The sequence below is a fragment of the Entelurus aequoreus genome, linkage group LG20, assembly GCF_033978785.1.
Source record: "Entelurus aequoreus isolate RoL-2023_Sb linkage group LG20, RoL_Eaeq_v1.1, whole genome shotgun sequence".
In the NCBI taxonomy this organism is placed as follows: Eukaryota; Metazoa; Chordata; class Actinopteri; order Syngnathiformes; family Syngnathidae; genus Entelurus; species Entelurus aequoreus.
In genome coordinates this window covers 13,068,894-13,084,610 of record NC_084750.1, presented here as the reverse complement: position 1 = coordinate 13,084,610, position 15,717 = coordinate 13,068,894, and the positions used below count along the sequence as shown (strand labels likewise).

Below are 15,717 nucleotides of genomic sequence, written 5' to 3'. Positions count from 1 at the left end.
ATTAAGGACCTTAATTTAAGGTAGTTTATTTAGATTTTTTCCCCAAAAAATTTTTGCTCATCGTTATGTACATTTACATAGTTTTAATATGTAGTAACTTTATATTTGTTTATAAACCATTATGTTACCTTGTTTCTGGTAACTCTGTTCATTAATATTATTTAAGTATTTGCTTGATATTTGATTTAATTATGTTTTTTTTTTGTACAATTGAATTTGTTCCTTTTTATATATATTTAAGTGATTTTATTGTTGCACTTTATTGTTTTTCTTGCACTACGAATTATTTTTGCACATAGCTGTTTCAGGTTTTTGTTACCAACAATAAAAAAGTGAATCAGAATCAGCTTTATTGTCCAGTTATGTTTAACACACATGGAATTTAACTTCAGTAGACTGCGCTCTCTTTGTACAAAGTAAACATTAAATATGAACAATTAACTAAAAATATAAACTAGTAATTAAAGACTAATATGTACAAGACTGATGAGACAAGATGACACTTTTACTGTAAATACAAAGCTTTATCACTTGGACTGTTCAACCCCAGGCCACTCTTGTAGCTGAATGTTTTCTACATTTTAAGATTAGGAACAATATGTGGCACTCTGGACATCATTCATTGGTATTATTTATGTTCTTAACTGGGCCACCCCATTGATTGAAACTTTTATTAGCAGATTGCACAGTATAGTACATATTCCGTACAATTGACCACTACATGGTATCACCCAAAATAAGTTTTTCAACTTGTTTAAGTCAGGGTCCATTTAAAAATTCTCATTCACACAAAAGGGTTGTTTTTTTCTGTTATTATTATTCTGCTTCCTACATTATATATCAATATATATCAATACAGTCTGCAAGGGATACAGTCCGTAAGCACACATGATTGTGCGTGCTGCTGGTCCACTAATAGTACTAACCTTTAACAGTTAATTTTACTCATTTTCATTCATTACTAGTTTCTATGTAGCTGTTTTTATATTGTTGTACTTTCTTTTTTATTCAAGAAAATGTTTTTAATTTATTTATCTTATTTTATTTTATAATTTTTTTTTAAAAAAGGACCTTATCTTCACCATACCTGGTTGTCCAAATTAGGCATAATAATGTGTTAATTCCACGACTGTATATATCGGTTGATATCGGTATCGGTTGATATCGGTATTGGTAATTAAAGAGTTGGACAATATCGGAATATCGGATATCGGCAAAAAGCCATTATTGGACATCCTTAATTTATGCTAGATGTACTTTAAAATGTAATATCAAAATGTTTCTGTTATTAATATTCTGGTTCCTACATTATATATCAATATATATCAATACAGTCTGCAAGGGATACAGTCCGTAAGCACACATGATTGTGCGTGCTGCTGCTCCACTAATAGTACTAACCTTTAACAGTTAATTTTACTCATTTTCATTCATTACTAGTTTCTATGTACCTGTTTTTATATTGTTGTACTTTCTTTTTTATTCAAGAACTTTTTTTTAATTGATTTATCTTATTTTTTTTATTTTTTTTAAAAGTACCTTATCTTCACCATACCTGGTTGTCCAAATTAGGCATAATAATGTGTTAATTCCACGACTGCATATATCAGTTGATATCGGTATCGGGTGATATCGGTATTGGTAATTAAAGAGTTGGACAATATCGGATATCGGCAAAAAGCCATTATCGGACATCCCTAATCTATGCTAGATGTACTTTAAAATGTAATATCGAAATGTATCGGTATCGTTTTTTTTTATCTGTATCGTTTTTAAAAAAAAAAAATGTATTAAATCAACATAAAAAACACAAGATACACTTACAATTAGTGCACCAACCCAAAAAACCTCCCTCCCCCATTTACACTCATTCACACTCTGATTGAAATTGATTAAATGATTGATTGATTGAAACTTTTATTAGCAGATTGCACAGTATAGTACATATTCCGTACAATTGACCACTAAATGGTATCACCCAAAATAAGTTTTTCAACTTGTTTAAGTCGGGGTCCATTTAAAAATTCTCATTCACACAAAAGGGTTGTTTTTTTCTGTTATTATTATTCTGCTTCCGACATTATATATCAATATATATCAATACAGTCTGCAAGGGATACAGTCCGTAAGCACACATGATTGTGCGTGCTGCTGCTCCACTAATAATACTAACCTTTAACACTTCATTTTACTCATTTTCATTCATTATTAGTTTCTATGTAACTGTTTTTATATTGTTTTACTTTATTTTTTATTCAAGAAAATGTTTTTAATTTATTTATCTTATTTTATTTGATTCATTTTTTTAAAAAGTACCTTATCTTCACCATACCTGGTTGTCCAAATTAGGCATAATAATGTGTTAATTCCACGACTGTATATATCGGTTGATATCGGTATCGGTTGATATCGGTATTGGTAATTAAAGAGTTGGACAATATCGGAATATCGGATATCGGCAAAAAGCCATTATCGGACATCCTTAATTTATGCTAGATGTACTTTAAAATGTAATATCGAAATGTTTCTGTTATCAATATTCTGGTTCCTACATTATATATCAATATATATCAATACAGTCTGCAAGGGATACAGTCCGTAAGCACACATGATTGTGCGTGCTGCTGGTCCACTAATAGTACTAACCTTTAACAGTTAATTTTACTCATTTTCATTCATTACTAGTTTCTATGTAGCTGTTTTTATATTGTTTTACTTTCTTTTTTATTCAAAAAAATGTTTTTAATTTATTTATCTTATTTTTTTTTTAAAAAGTACCTTATCTTCACCATACCTGGTTGTCCAAATTAGGCATAATAATGTGTTAATTCCACGACTGTATATATCGGTATCGGTTGATATCGGTAATTAAGAGTTGGACAATATCGGAATATCGGCAAAAAAGTCATTATTATACAATGTGCTTCTGTCAGCAGCTAGAACTTCTATTGATTTATTTATGAAAGAGACGTCAACAAGTTAAAGGTGTTTAATGATAATACAAGCATGTTTAACATTACTTTCTTTCATGAAGACAAGAATATAAGTTGGTATGATTGTGATGACTTGCATTGATTGGAATCAGACAGTAGTGATGATAACCTCCACATTTTCAAATGGAGGAGAAAAAAAGTCCTCCTTTTTGTCCAATACCAGGGGGTAGCGGGGGGGGGGGGGGGGGGTGTACATTGTAGCGTCCCGGAAGAGTTAGTGCTGCAAGGGGTTCTGGGTATTTGTTCTGTTGTGTCACGGTGCGGATGTTCTCCCGAAATGTGTTTGTCATTCTTGTTTGGTGTGGGTTCACGGTGTGGCGCCTATTTGTAACAGTGTTAAAAGTTGTTTATACGGTCACCCTCAGTGTGACCTGTATGGCTGTTGACCAAGTATGCCTTGCATTCACTCGCGTGTGTGAAAATATTATGTGTCAGGTTCCAACACTGTTGACATCTATTAAACGAGACAAGAAGCAAGGAATTAAACAGAGACAGAATTAAATTTGCTCAATTTGAGGAGAGACGCGTACCCTTGGACAGTGTCATCACACTCTGACGAGAAAAAGGTTCACGTCTCCTCTTTTAATTGGATATTCCCTGTTTACATAACAACAGCTGTTTCTAAAGGAATGGGGGGGGGGGCGGGGGGGGGGGGGGTTATGTAAACAGCTATTGTTTTCGGAAAAGATGCCTCGGGCCTGGACTGGTCCTGGATCGAGCTTGGGCAAGTCTTGGCTCACAATAGATAACGCCTCCCATTGTAGACAATGGAATTTTACAAGCCTTTGGCTTGGTACAACAAAGACAGCCTCTTGTCTGTTCACTGGGAACTCGGAGAACGGACAGTTTTTTGATAATTTCCATACAATTTTTCTGACATTATGTGACTGGGCCGGCACGCAAAGTCAGTACCTTTAAGGTTTATTGGCGCTCTGTACTTCTCCCTACGTCCGTGTACACAGCGGTGTTTTAAAAAGTCATACATTTTACTTTTTGAACCCGATACCGATAATTTCCAATATCACATTTTAAAGCATTTTAGAGTGTCCGCCCTGAGATGGGTAGGTCGTGAGTTCAAACCCCGGCCGAGTCATACCAAAGACTATAAAAATGGGAGCCATTACCTCCCTGCTTGGCACTCAGCATCAAGGGTTGGAATTGGGGGTTTAATCACCAAAAATTATTGCCGGGCGCGTCCACCGCTGCTGCTCACTGCTCCCCTCACTTCCCAGGGGGTGATCAGGGGTGACGGGTCAAATGCAGTGAATAATTTCGCCACACCTAGTGTGTGTGTGACAATCGTGGGTACTTTATCGGCCGATATCGGACTGCCGATGTTCTCTAGTGCAGTGGTCCCCAACCACGGGGCCGCGGCCCGGTACCGGTCCGCACAAGAATTAAAATTATTTTTTTATTTTTTTAATGAAATCAACATAAAAAACACAATATATACATTCTATATCTATATAGATCAATACAGCCTGCAGGGATACAGTCCGTAAGCACACATGATTGTATTTATTTATGTAAAAAAAAAAAAAAAATAAAAAAAAATTTTTTTTTAATCAAATCAACATAAAAAACACAATATATACATTCTATATCTATATAGATCAATACAGCCTGCAGGGATACAGTCCGTAAGCACACATGATTGTATTTATTTATGTAAAAAAAATAAAAAAAAATATTTTTTTTTTTAATGAAATCAACATAAAAAACACAATATATACATTCTATATCTATATAGAACAATACAGCCTGCAGGGATACAGTCCGTAAGCACACATGATTGTATTTATTTATGTAAAAAAAATAAAAAAAATAAAAAAAAATAAAAAAAATTGTTTTAATGAAATCAACATAAAAAACACAATATATACATTCTATATCTATATAGATCAATACAGCCTGCAGGGATACAGTCCGTAAGCACACATGATTGTATTTATTTATGTAAAAAAAAATAAAAAAAAATGTATGAAATCAACATAAAAAACACAATATATACATTCTATATCTATATAGATCAATACAGCCTGCAGGGATACAGTCCGTAAGCACACATGATTGTATTTATTTATGTAAAAAAAAAAAAAATAAATAAAAAAAAATTTTTTTTTTTTTTAAAAATACACCCCCCCACACCGGTCCGTGGGACAAGTTTTCAAGCGTTGACCGGTCCGCAGCTACAAAAAGGTTGGGGACCACTGCTCTGGTGCACACCTTTATTTCAATCAGGACATATTGGTGTGGCCACATGTGAAAGAGATCCGTATCAAGGCTGATGGACCAGGTTACACACTGGCAAGACACAGAGTGGCGTTTGTTCCTCCAAATCCAAAAGAGTTCGAGAGCGCCACACGTCTGCCCGAAGTCTGCCAGGTCTGTGCCGTGCAGGGAACGTAGTTGAGGTTGAAGTCCGGGTCGGTGTGGTCCAGGTTGAGCGTGGGAGGCAGGACGCCGTAGTAACAGGCCAGAGCGGTGAAGGCGGCCTCCAGGGCCCCCGCCGCCCCCAGCAGATGTCCCGTGGCCCCCTTGGTGGACGACACGGCCAGACGTGCCGCGTGTGGGCCGAACAGCCTCTTGATGGCGGCGTTTTCGGCCGCGTCGCCCAAAGGTGTGGAGGTGGCGTGGGCGTTCACGTACGTCACGTCCTCGGGTGAAACGCCCGCGTCTTTGATGGCTGCTGACATGCACCTGTCGACAAAAGGTACATGCTACTTAGTGCCAGGGTTTCTGCTAGGATCAGCATATCTGCACTAGAAGATGGATGGGTGTAACGGTACGTGTATTTGTATTGAACCGTTTCGGTACGGGGGGTTCGGTTCGGTTCGGAGGTGTACCGAACGAGTTTCCACACGGACATATTAATCTCCCGTTTGGGAACACTTTGGCTGCGCAATACAACAATGGAGGACGGAGCAGTGTTTCCCATAAACTGCCAAGATACCTGTGGCGGTGGGGGCGTGGCTACGGGCGTGGTCACCATGACATCATCGAGTAATTTGCATAATTTACTACAATGATTTGATTTTCTCTAAAAAGGCTCAAAAAATGTATACTTACTAATTAATAATAACAGTTTTAAACGTCCATCCATCCATCCATTTTACAATATAATTACAACACTTTATGTACATATTTATATACAGATTTGAACAATAAGTTATTCACTGAAATATATTTATTAATTGTGGTTCTTACAAAAAATATATCTTATAAAATATAAAAGCTAAAATGTCTCAAAGCTCTGCCCCTTTAATTAGTGCATACTAAATAATTTAACTTGAGCCTACTACTACAACCATATTATTTACCAGCAACATAAAGTGAAACAGAAGCAGAGGTGTCCTGCCACAGTCAGTAACAAATAAACAGAAAACAGTAGTGGTGGTAGATAGACACAGAGCTTCATCAAACATCTGATCCACTGAGCTGTGGAGACCCACTGCCGGGTAGAGTGAAGGGTGTTGCCCCCGAGAATACATCGGCCCTGGAGGAGTGTCTCCCCTGCGCTCCTCGGCTACGGTCTGGGAGCCGGAAGCAGGAAAGGTGCAACACAGGGCTAAAGCAATAACAAATGTTTTTATTAGGGATGTCCGATAATGGCTTTTTGCCGATATATCCGATATTGTCCAACTCTTTAATTACTGATACCGATATCAACCGATACCGATATCAACCGATATATACAGTCGTGGAATTAACACATTATTATGCCTAATTTTGGACAACCAGGTATGGTGAAGATAAGGTACTTTTTAAAAAAAAAATAAAAATAAGATAAATTAATTAAAAACATTTTCTTGAATAAAAAAGAAAGTAAAACAATATAAAAACAGTTACATAGAAACTAGTAATTAATGAAAATGAGTAAAATTAACTGTTAAAGGTTAGTACTATTAGTGGAGCAGCAGCACGCACAATCATGTGTGCTTACGGACTGTATCCCTTGCAGACTGTATTGATATATATTGATATATAATGTAGGAACCAGAATATTGATAACAGAAAGAAATGGGGGGAGGGAGGTTTTTTGGGTTGGTGCACTAATTGTAAGTGTATCTTGTGTTTTTTATGTTGATTTAATAATTTTTTTTTTTTTAAAAACAAAAAAAACCAAACCGATACAGATAATAAAAAAAACGATACCGATAATTTCCGATATTACATTTTAACGCATTTATCGTCCGATAATATCGGCATGCCGATATTATCGGACATCCCTAGTTTTTATAGCAGCAGATTTAAGACCATATTGCATTAAAAACTAGATTTTGACCCACTTCTATGGTGGAAGAACAATAAGCCCATATATCCTCTTACTGCCAAGTTACCCAGGGTGGGGGCGGGGGGGAGAAAGAAAAGGTAATCTGAGGCTGAGTTGACTTGAAACTGTTTGATGTTGCACTTTTTATATGCAGAAGAAAAGTTGTGTCATTTTATTTCATCTGAGCAACAACTTGAGGCAGTTTAATGTTGATTGACGTGGACTTAAACAAGTTGAAAAACGTATTGGGGTGTTACCATTTAGTGGTCAATTGTACGGAATATGTACTGTACTGTGCAATCTACTAATAAAAGTCTCAATCAATCAATCAAAAAAAGCACTTTACATGTAGAAAGGTTTTCTTAAGAAACCATTCTGAGCCTTATCTTATTTAGTTTTTATTTGATATATGTTGACCACATGAACCCTGGCAATGGACCCTGTGTGTATATGTATGTCAGGGGTCACCAACGCGGTGCCCGCGGGCACCAGGTAGCCCGTAAGGACCAGATGAGTAGCCCACTGGCCTGTTCTAAAAATAGCTCAAATAGCAGCACTTACCAGTGAGCTGCCTCTATTTTTTAAATTTTATTTATTTACTAGCAAGCTGGTCTCGCTTTGCCTGACATTTTTAATTCTAAGAGAGACAAAACTCAAATGGAATTTGAAAATCCAAGAAAATATTTTAAAGACTTGGTCTTCACTTGTTTAAATAAATTCATAATTTTTTTTACTTTGCTTCTTATAACTTTCAGAAAGACAATTTTAGAGAAAAAATACAACCTTAAAAATGATTTTAGGATTTTTAAACACATATACCTTTTTACCTTTTAAAATTCCTTCCTCTTCTTTCCTGACAATTTAAATCAATGTTCAAGTAAATACATTTTTTTTATTGTAAAGAATAATAAATACATTTTATTTTAATTCTTCATTTTAGCTTCTGTTTTTTCGACAAAAAATATTTGTGAAATAGTTCTTCAAACTTATTATGATTAAAATTAAAAAAAAATATTCTGCCAAATCTAGAAAATCTGTAGAATCAAATTTAAATCTTATTTCAAAGTCTTTTGAATTTCTTTTAAAATTTTTGTTCTGGAAAATCTAGAAGAAATAATGATTTGTCTTTGTTAGAAATATAGCTTGGTCCAATTTGTTATATATTCTAACAAAGTGCAGATTGGATTTTAACCTATTTAAAACATGTCATCAAAATTTTAAAATGAATCTTAATCAGGAAAAATTACTAATGATGTTCCATAAATTATTTTTTAAATTTTTTCAAAAAGATTCAAATTAGCTAGTTTTTCTCTTCTTTTTTTCGGTTGAATTTTGAATTTTAAAGAGTCGAAATTGAAGATAAACTATGTGTCAAAATTTAATTGTCATTTTTTTCGTGTTTTCTCCTCTTTTAAACCGTTCAATTAAGTGTAAATATCATTAATTGTTAATAATAACATAGAGTTAAAGGTCAATTGAGCAAATTGGCTATTTCTGGCAATTTATTTAAGTGTGTATCAAATTGGTAGCCCTTCGCATTAATCACTACCCAAGAAGTAGCTCTTGCTTTCAAAAAGGTTGGTGACCCCTGATGTATGTTATGCCATTGTTTACACATTGGGTAAATAAATAACCAAAAAATGTATATTTTGTTGTTTTCTTACTGTACCGAAAATGAACCGAACCGTGACCTCTAAACCGAGGTAGGTACCGAACCGAAATTTTTGTGTACCGTTACACCCCTAACGGATGGAGTCAAAAGCACAGTTGTCGTGGCGACAGCAGAAGTGGCGTCGTTGGTCATGCCAAAGAAATTTGGCATCGCTAATCGCTGCCTGCCTTTAATGGCTGACTTGTGCTAAGCTAAAAGCATATTATTTTTCTGTAGTGCAAGGAAATGTCGTTCTTATCTGCACTGCAAAGTTCAGATTTGAATGACAATAAAAGGAAGTCAAAGTCTAATACTTAAATGTTTTTAAAGGCCTAATGAAATGAATTTTTTTTATTTAAACGGGGATAGCAGATCCATTCTATGTGTCATACTTGATCATTTCGCGATATTGCCATATTTTTGCTGAAAGGATTTAGTAGAGAACAACGACGATAAAGTTCGCAACTTTTGCTCGCTGATTAAAAGAAGCCTTGCCTGTACCGGAAGTAGCGTGACGTCACAGGAGGAAGGATTCCTCACAATTCCCCATTCTTTACAAGCGAGAGAGATTCGGACCGAGAAAGCGACGATTACCCCATTAATTTGAGCGAGGATGAAAGATTCGTGGATGAGGAACGTTAGAGTGAAGAACTAGAGAGGCAATGCAGGGTGTATCTTTTTTCGCTCTGACCGTAACTTAGGTACAAGCTGGCTCATTGGATTCCACACTCTCTCCTTTTTCTATTGTGGATCACGGATTTGTATTTTAAACCACCTGGGATACTATATCCTCTTGAAAATGAGAGTCGAGAACGCGAAATGGACATTCAGTAACTTTTATCGCCACGACAATACATCGGCGAAGCTCTTTAGCTACTGAGCTAACATGATAGCATCTGGCTCAAATGCAGATAGAAACAAAATAAATAAATCCCTGACTGGAAGGATAGACAGAAGATCAACAATACTATTAAACCATGGACATGTAACTACACGGTTAATAATTCTCAGCCTGGCAAAGCTTAACAATGCTGTTGCTAACGACGCTGAAGCTAACTTAGCAACTTAGCAACCGAACCTCACAGAGCTACGATAAAAACATTAGCGCTCCACCTACGCCAGCCAGCCCTCATCTGCTCATCAACACCCGTGCTCACCTGCGTTCCAGCGATCGACGGCGCGACGAAGGACTTCGCCCGATCATCCGTGCGGTTGGCGGCTAGCATCGGCTAGCGCGTCTGTTATCCAAGTAAGTACTCCTGGTTGTGTTGCTGCAGCCATCCGCTAATACACTGATCCCACCTACAACTTTCTTCTTTGCAGTCTCCATTGTTCATTAAACAAATTGCAAAAGATTCACCAACACAGATGTCCAGAATACTGTGGAATTTTTCGATGAAAACAGAGCAGTTTGTATGGTGACACATTGGGTACGAATACTTCCGTTGCCGTCGTGACGTCACGCGCACACGTCATCATACATAGACGTTTTCAACCGGAAGTTTAGCGGGAAATTTAAAATGTCACTTTATAAGTTAACCCGGCCGTATTAGCATGTGTTGCAATGTTAAGATTTCATCATTGATATATAAACTATCAGACTGCGTGGTCGGTAGTAGTGGCTTTCAGTAGGCCTTTAAAGGACTTTAAATGATGAAATCTTAACATTGCAAATAGGGATGTCCGATAATGGCTTTTTGCCGATATCCGATATTCCGATATTGTCCAACTCTTTAATTACCGATACCGATATCAACCGATATATGCAGTCGTGGAATTAACACATTATTATGCCTAATTTGGACAACCAGGTATGGTGAAGATAAGGTACTTTTTTTAAAAATTAGTAAAATAAGATAAAAAAATTAATAACATTTTCTTGAATAAAAAAGAAAGTACAACAATATAAAAACAGTTACATAGAAACTAGTAATGAATGAAAATGAGTAAAATTAACTGTTAAAGGTTAGTACTATTAGTGGAGCAGCAGCATGCACTATCATGTGTGCTTACGGACTGTATCCCTTGCAGACTGTATTGATATATATTGATGTATAATGTAGGAAGCAGAATATTAATAACAGAAAGAAACAACCCTTTTGTGTGAATGAGTGTAAATGGGGGAGGGAGTTTTTTTGGGTCGGTGCACTAATTGTAAGTGTATCTTGTGTTTTTTATGTGGATTTAATAAAAAAAAACAAAAAAAACACAAACAAAAAAAAACAAAAAAAAACGATACCGATAATAAAAAAACTGATACCGATAATTTCCGATATTACATTTTAACGCATATATCGGCCGATATTATCGGACATCTCTACTTAAAACATTGTTGATAAATTCATAAAATCACAAGTTCATGTTATTTTCAATGACATCTCTAATTGCAACACATGCCAATACGGCCGGGTTAACTTATAAAGTGACATTTTAAATTTCCCGCTAAACTTCCGCTTGAAAAACTCCTTTGGATATGACTTATGCGCGTGACGTCACAAAATCCACGGAAGTGGTTGGACCCCATCGGACACGATACAAAAACCTCTTGTTTTCTTCGACAAAATTCCCCAGTATTCTGGACATCTGTGTTGGTGAATCTTTTGCAATTTGTTTAATGGACAATGGAGGCTGCAAAGAAGAACGTTGTAGGTGGGATCGATCGGTGTATTAGCGGCTAAGTACAATACTTACAGCAACACAACAAGGACTACTTACTACGCCTAGCCGATGCTTGCCGCCAAACCCACGGATGAAGTCCTTCGTCGTGCCGTCGATCGCTGGAACGCAGGTGAGCACGGCTGTTGATGGGAAGATGAGGGCTGGCTGGCGTAGGTGGAGCGCTAATGTTTTTATCATAGTTCTGTGAGGTCCGGTTGCTAAGTTGCTAAATTAGCCTTAGCGTCGTTAGCAACAGCATTGTTAAGCCTTACCAGGCTGAGAATTTTTAACCGTGTAGTTACATGTACATGGTTTAATAGTATTGTTGGTCTTCTGTCTATCCTTCCAGTCAGGGGTTTATTTCTTTTGTTTCTATCTGCATTCGAGACAGATGCTATCACGTTAGCTCATGCTACAGAGGTTCGTCGATGATGGGTGTCCTTCGTCGCGCCGTCGATCGCTGGAACGCAGGTGAGCACGGCTGTTGATGTAACCGTGTAGTTACATGTCCATGGTTTAATAGTATTGTTGATCTTCTGTCTATCCTTCCAGTCAGGGGTTTATTTCTTTTGTTTCTATCTTCATTTGAGAACGATGCTAGCACGTTAGCTCAGTAGCTAAGTGTGTCACCGATGTATTGTCGTGGGGATAAAAGTCACTTTAAATGTCCATTTCGCGTTCTCGACTCTCATTTTCAAGAGGATATAGTATCCCAGGTGGTTTAAAATACAAATCCGTGATCCACAATAGAAAAAGGAGAGAGTGTGGAATCCAATGAGCCAGCTTGTACCTAAGTTACGGTCAGAGCGAAAAAAGATACGTCCTGCACTGCATCTCTAGTCCTTCACTGTAACGTTCCTCATCCACGAATCTTTCATCCTCGCTCAAATTAATGGGGTAATCGTCGCTTTGTCGCTCCGAATCTCTCTCGCTCCATTGTAAACAAAGGAAAATTGTGAGGAATACTAGCTCCTGTGACGTCACGCTACTTCCGGTACGGGCAAGGCTTTTTTTTTTATCAGCGAGCAAAAGTTCCGAACTTTATCGTCGATTTTCTCTACTAAATCCTTTCAGCAAAAATATGGCAATATCGCGAAATGATCAAGTATGACACATAGAATGGATCTGCTATTCCCGTTTAAATAAAAAAAAAAATCATTTCAGTAGGCCTTTAAAACATGCTGTAAAAAATGTATATTCTCTGATAGTACGACTTGTAATAGTCACAAACTGGAGGGTACATTTATTAAATCAGGACGCAATATAAAAACGTAGTTAAAATGTTTTATGGAATAATAAATTAACATTATTCTAGGAATGCAAATGACGGATGATTGATTTCAACAATTTAGAAAAATACATGGCATGTAATGATATTTTGAAAAATGCCAAAGAGCCCTTTAAATGCATTAAAAAATAGGCTTAGTCATTTTAACATATTGAACAGGTTGTATGTTACACCCTCTCAGGGTTGAAAATGGGCACAGTAGATCAGTGTTTTTCAACCACTGTGCCGCGGCACACTAGTGTGCCGTGAGATGCAGTCTGGTGTGCTGTGGGAGATGATCTAATTTCACCTATTTGGGTAATAAATATTTTTTGCAAATTAGTAATTCTAGTCTGAAAACGATGTGTTGTTGTTGAGTGTCGGTGCTGTCTAGAGCTCGGCAGAATAACCGTGTAATACTCTTACATATCAGTAGGTGGCAGCCGGTAGCTAATTGCTTTGTAGATGTCGGGAACAGCGGGAGACATTGTGCAGTTAAAAAGGTGTCTAATGCTGAAACCAAAAATAAACAAAAGGTGAGTGCCCCTAAGAAAATGCATTGAAGCTTAGGGAAGGCTATGCAGAACAAAACTAAAACAAAGTAAACAAAAACAGAATGCTGGACGACAGCAAAGACTTACTGTGGAGCAAAGACCATGTACATCCGAACACGACGTGACAATCGACAATGTCCCCACAAAGAAGGATAAAAACAACTGAAATATTCTCGATTGCTAAAACAAAGTAGATGCGGGAAATATAGCTGAAAGGAAGACATGAAACTGCTACAGGAAAATACCAAAAAAAAGAGAAAAAGCCACCAAAATAGGAGCGCAAGACAAGAAGTAAAACACTACACACAGGAAAACAGCAAAAAAGTCGAAATAAGTCACGGAGTGATGTGACAGGTGGTGACAGTACACCTACTTTGAGACAAGAGCTATATTCATGCATGCTTGGTTATGATTTAAAGTCATATCCAACAATTGTGACAACCACTTTTTACTGTCAACTGAGTTTAGTTTTTAACGATTTCTGTTGGTGGTGTGACTCCGCATTTTTTCAGCGCAAAAAATGTGCCTTGGCTCAAAAAAGGTTGAAAAACACTGCAGTAGATGGTAACTTAAGTATAAAGTGTCAGGCAGATGAAGGAAGTCTTATTTATTGACTGTCCCTGCATTTATTGTCCCTGCATCATATCGCCAACCATAAATTGTGAATTGAATCATTAACACAAATGGCTACAATGTAAGCATCCATTCATCCATTTTCTACTGCTTGTCCCTTTCGGGGCATGTAGAGAGAGAAATGAAGGGTTACCTAAAAGCCCCGTCTCCGTCGGCGGTGGGGGTGGTAATGTGGCTGGCGTCCCCCGACAGTCCGTACCCCAAGACCTCGGCGTAGATCCGGGCCCCCCTGTCCACCGCGTGGTCCCGCTCCTCCAGCAGGAGCACGGCCGCTCCCTCGCCCATCACGAACCCCTCTCTCTCTGGATGGAAGGGCCTGGAAGCCAGTCTAGGATCCTGGTTCCATTTTGTGGCGAGGGCCCGCGCCCTGGCGAAGCCGGCCATCGCCAGGGGCCCCACGCAGGATTCGGTGCCCCCTGTAACCATGGCGACCGCATCACCGTGGGCGATGAACCTGGCGGCGTCGCCGATGGCGTGCGCGCCCGTGGTGCACGCCGTGGACACGGCGTGGTTGGGGCCCTTGAGTTTGTGCTTGATGCTTATGTGCCCGGCGGGCATGTTCACCAGGATCCGGGGCACGAAGAAGGGGCTCACCTTTTTGTAGCCCTTTTCTTGCAGGGCCACAGAGGCGGACACGATTTCATCCAGCGACACCATGCCCATGCCCACGGCCACACCACTGGCTAGTTGCTCCTCCGTGGTTGTGGGGTGCCATGCTGCGTCCTGCAGGGCCAGGTGAGCAGCTCCAAGGGCCATCACGGTGGCCCCTGTCATGCTCCTCATCTCCCCAGGTGTGGCAAACAGACCCTCGTCAAAAAGACCTTCTCCACGTCCTCTGGGCACCAAGGCTGCGACTTTGCAGGGGATAGCTTTGTAGTCCTCCGAGTCCAGACCGACAATGCCGCTGTTGCCAAGAATGAGACGGTTCCAGGGCAGGTTAGTCCCGGTGCCCAGAGGACTGACGAGACCGATGCCGGTGATGACAACCCTCCTTCCGCCCGTCCCGGTGCTCCGCCATCTTGGACCCGTCAACTTCTTCTTTTCGTACAGAAGCCTGCCGCTGCGTCGTAGTTGCAACTTACCCCAGTAAAACACCATGTTGTATCCCAAACTTTGATTGTTGCTTCAACTCTGCCGGATTATGTCACTTAACCAGCTAATCTTGACGTAGGTTGCCCAAAGTGTGGAGAGTTTAACTGGCGTTGGCTTTTTAGGCACACGTTGTAAATGCCAGTTCTAAATAATTATTGACGGAATTAACCCAAAGTCACATACTACAGAAAATAATGAATGGATGATATAATATTTGTTCAATATTTATGTATAAATATACCCTTATATATGTATACTTTTTAAAATTTCGATGTTCGTAAATATTCAGGCATCGGCTCAAGACCTGTATTGAGGACCCAAGACATATTTTTTAAATCTTTGGTTTTTTTATTTTTTTTATAAACCTTTATTTATAAATTTTAACATTTACAAACATTTGAGAAATAATAATCAAAGTGAGTACAAAAAAACCGTAGAAAACAGCGCCAGGGGGTTGTAAATTAGTGGTAACTAAAATAGAATGCTAAATATGTATATATAAATACACCCTTATGTATACTCTTTTAATTTCGATATTCGTAAATATCCAGTCATCGGCTCATTTTTTTTATAAACCTTTATTTATAAATTTCAAC

At 38.2% G+C, this 15,717-nt stretch overlaps 1 protein-coding gene across 1 annotated transcript; it reads right to left on the bottom strand.

Moving 5' to 3' along the window:
- Nucleotides 1-4,925: 4,925 nt before the first annotated feature.
- On the bottom strand, nt 4,926-15,244 carry LOC133635583 (3-oxoacyl-[acyl-carrier-protein] synthase, mitochondrial-like). Its single transcript, XM_062028803.1, has 2 exons — nt 14,163-15,244; nt 4,926-5,693 (listed from the first exon to the last, which is right to left on the bottom strand). The coding sequence occupies exons 1-2, from the start codon at nt 15,125-15,127 to the stop codon at nt 5,291-5,293; spliced, it is 1,368 nt and encodes a 455-aa protein (XP_061884787.1). The 5' UTR covers nt 15,128-15,244; the 3' UTR covers nt 4,926-5,290.
- Nucleotides 15,245-15,717: the final 473 nt, after the last annotated feature.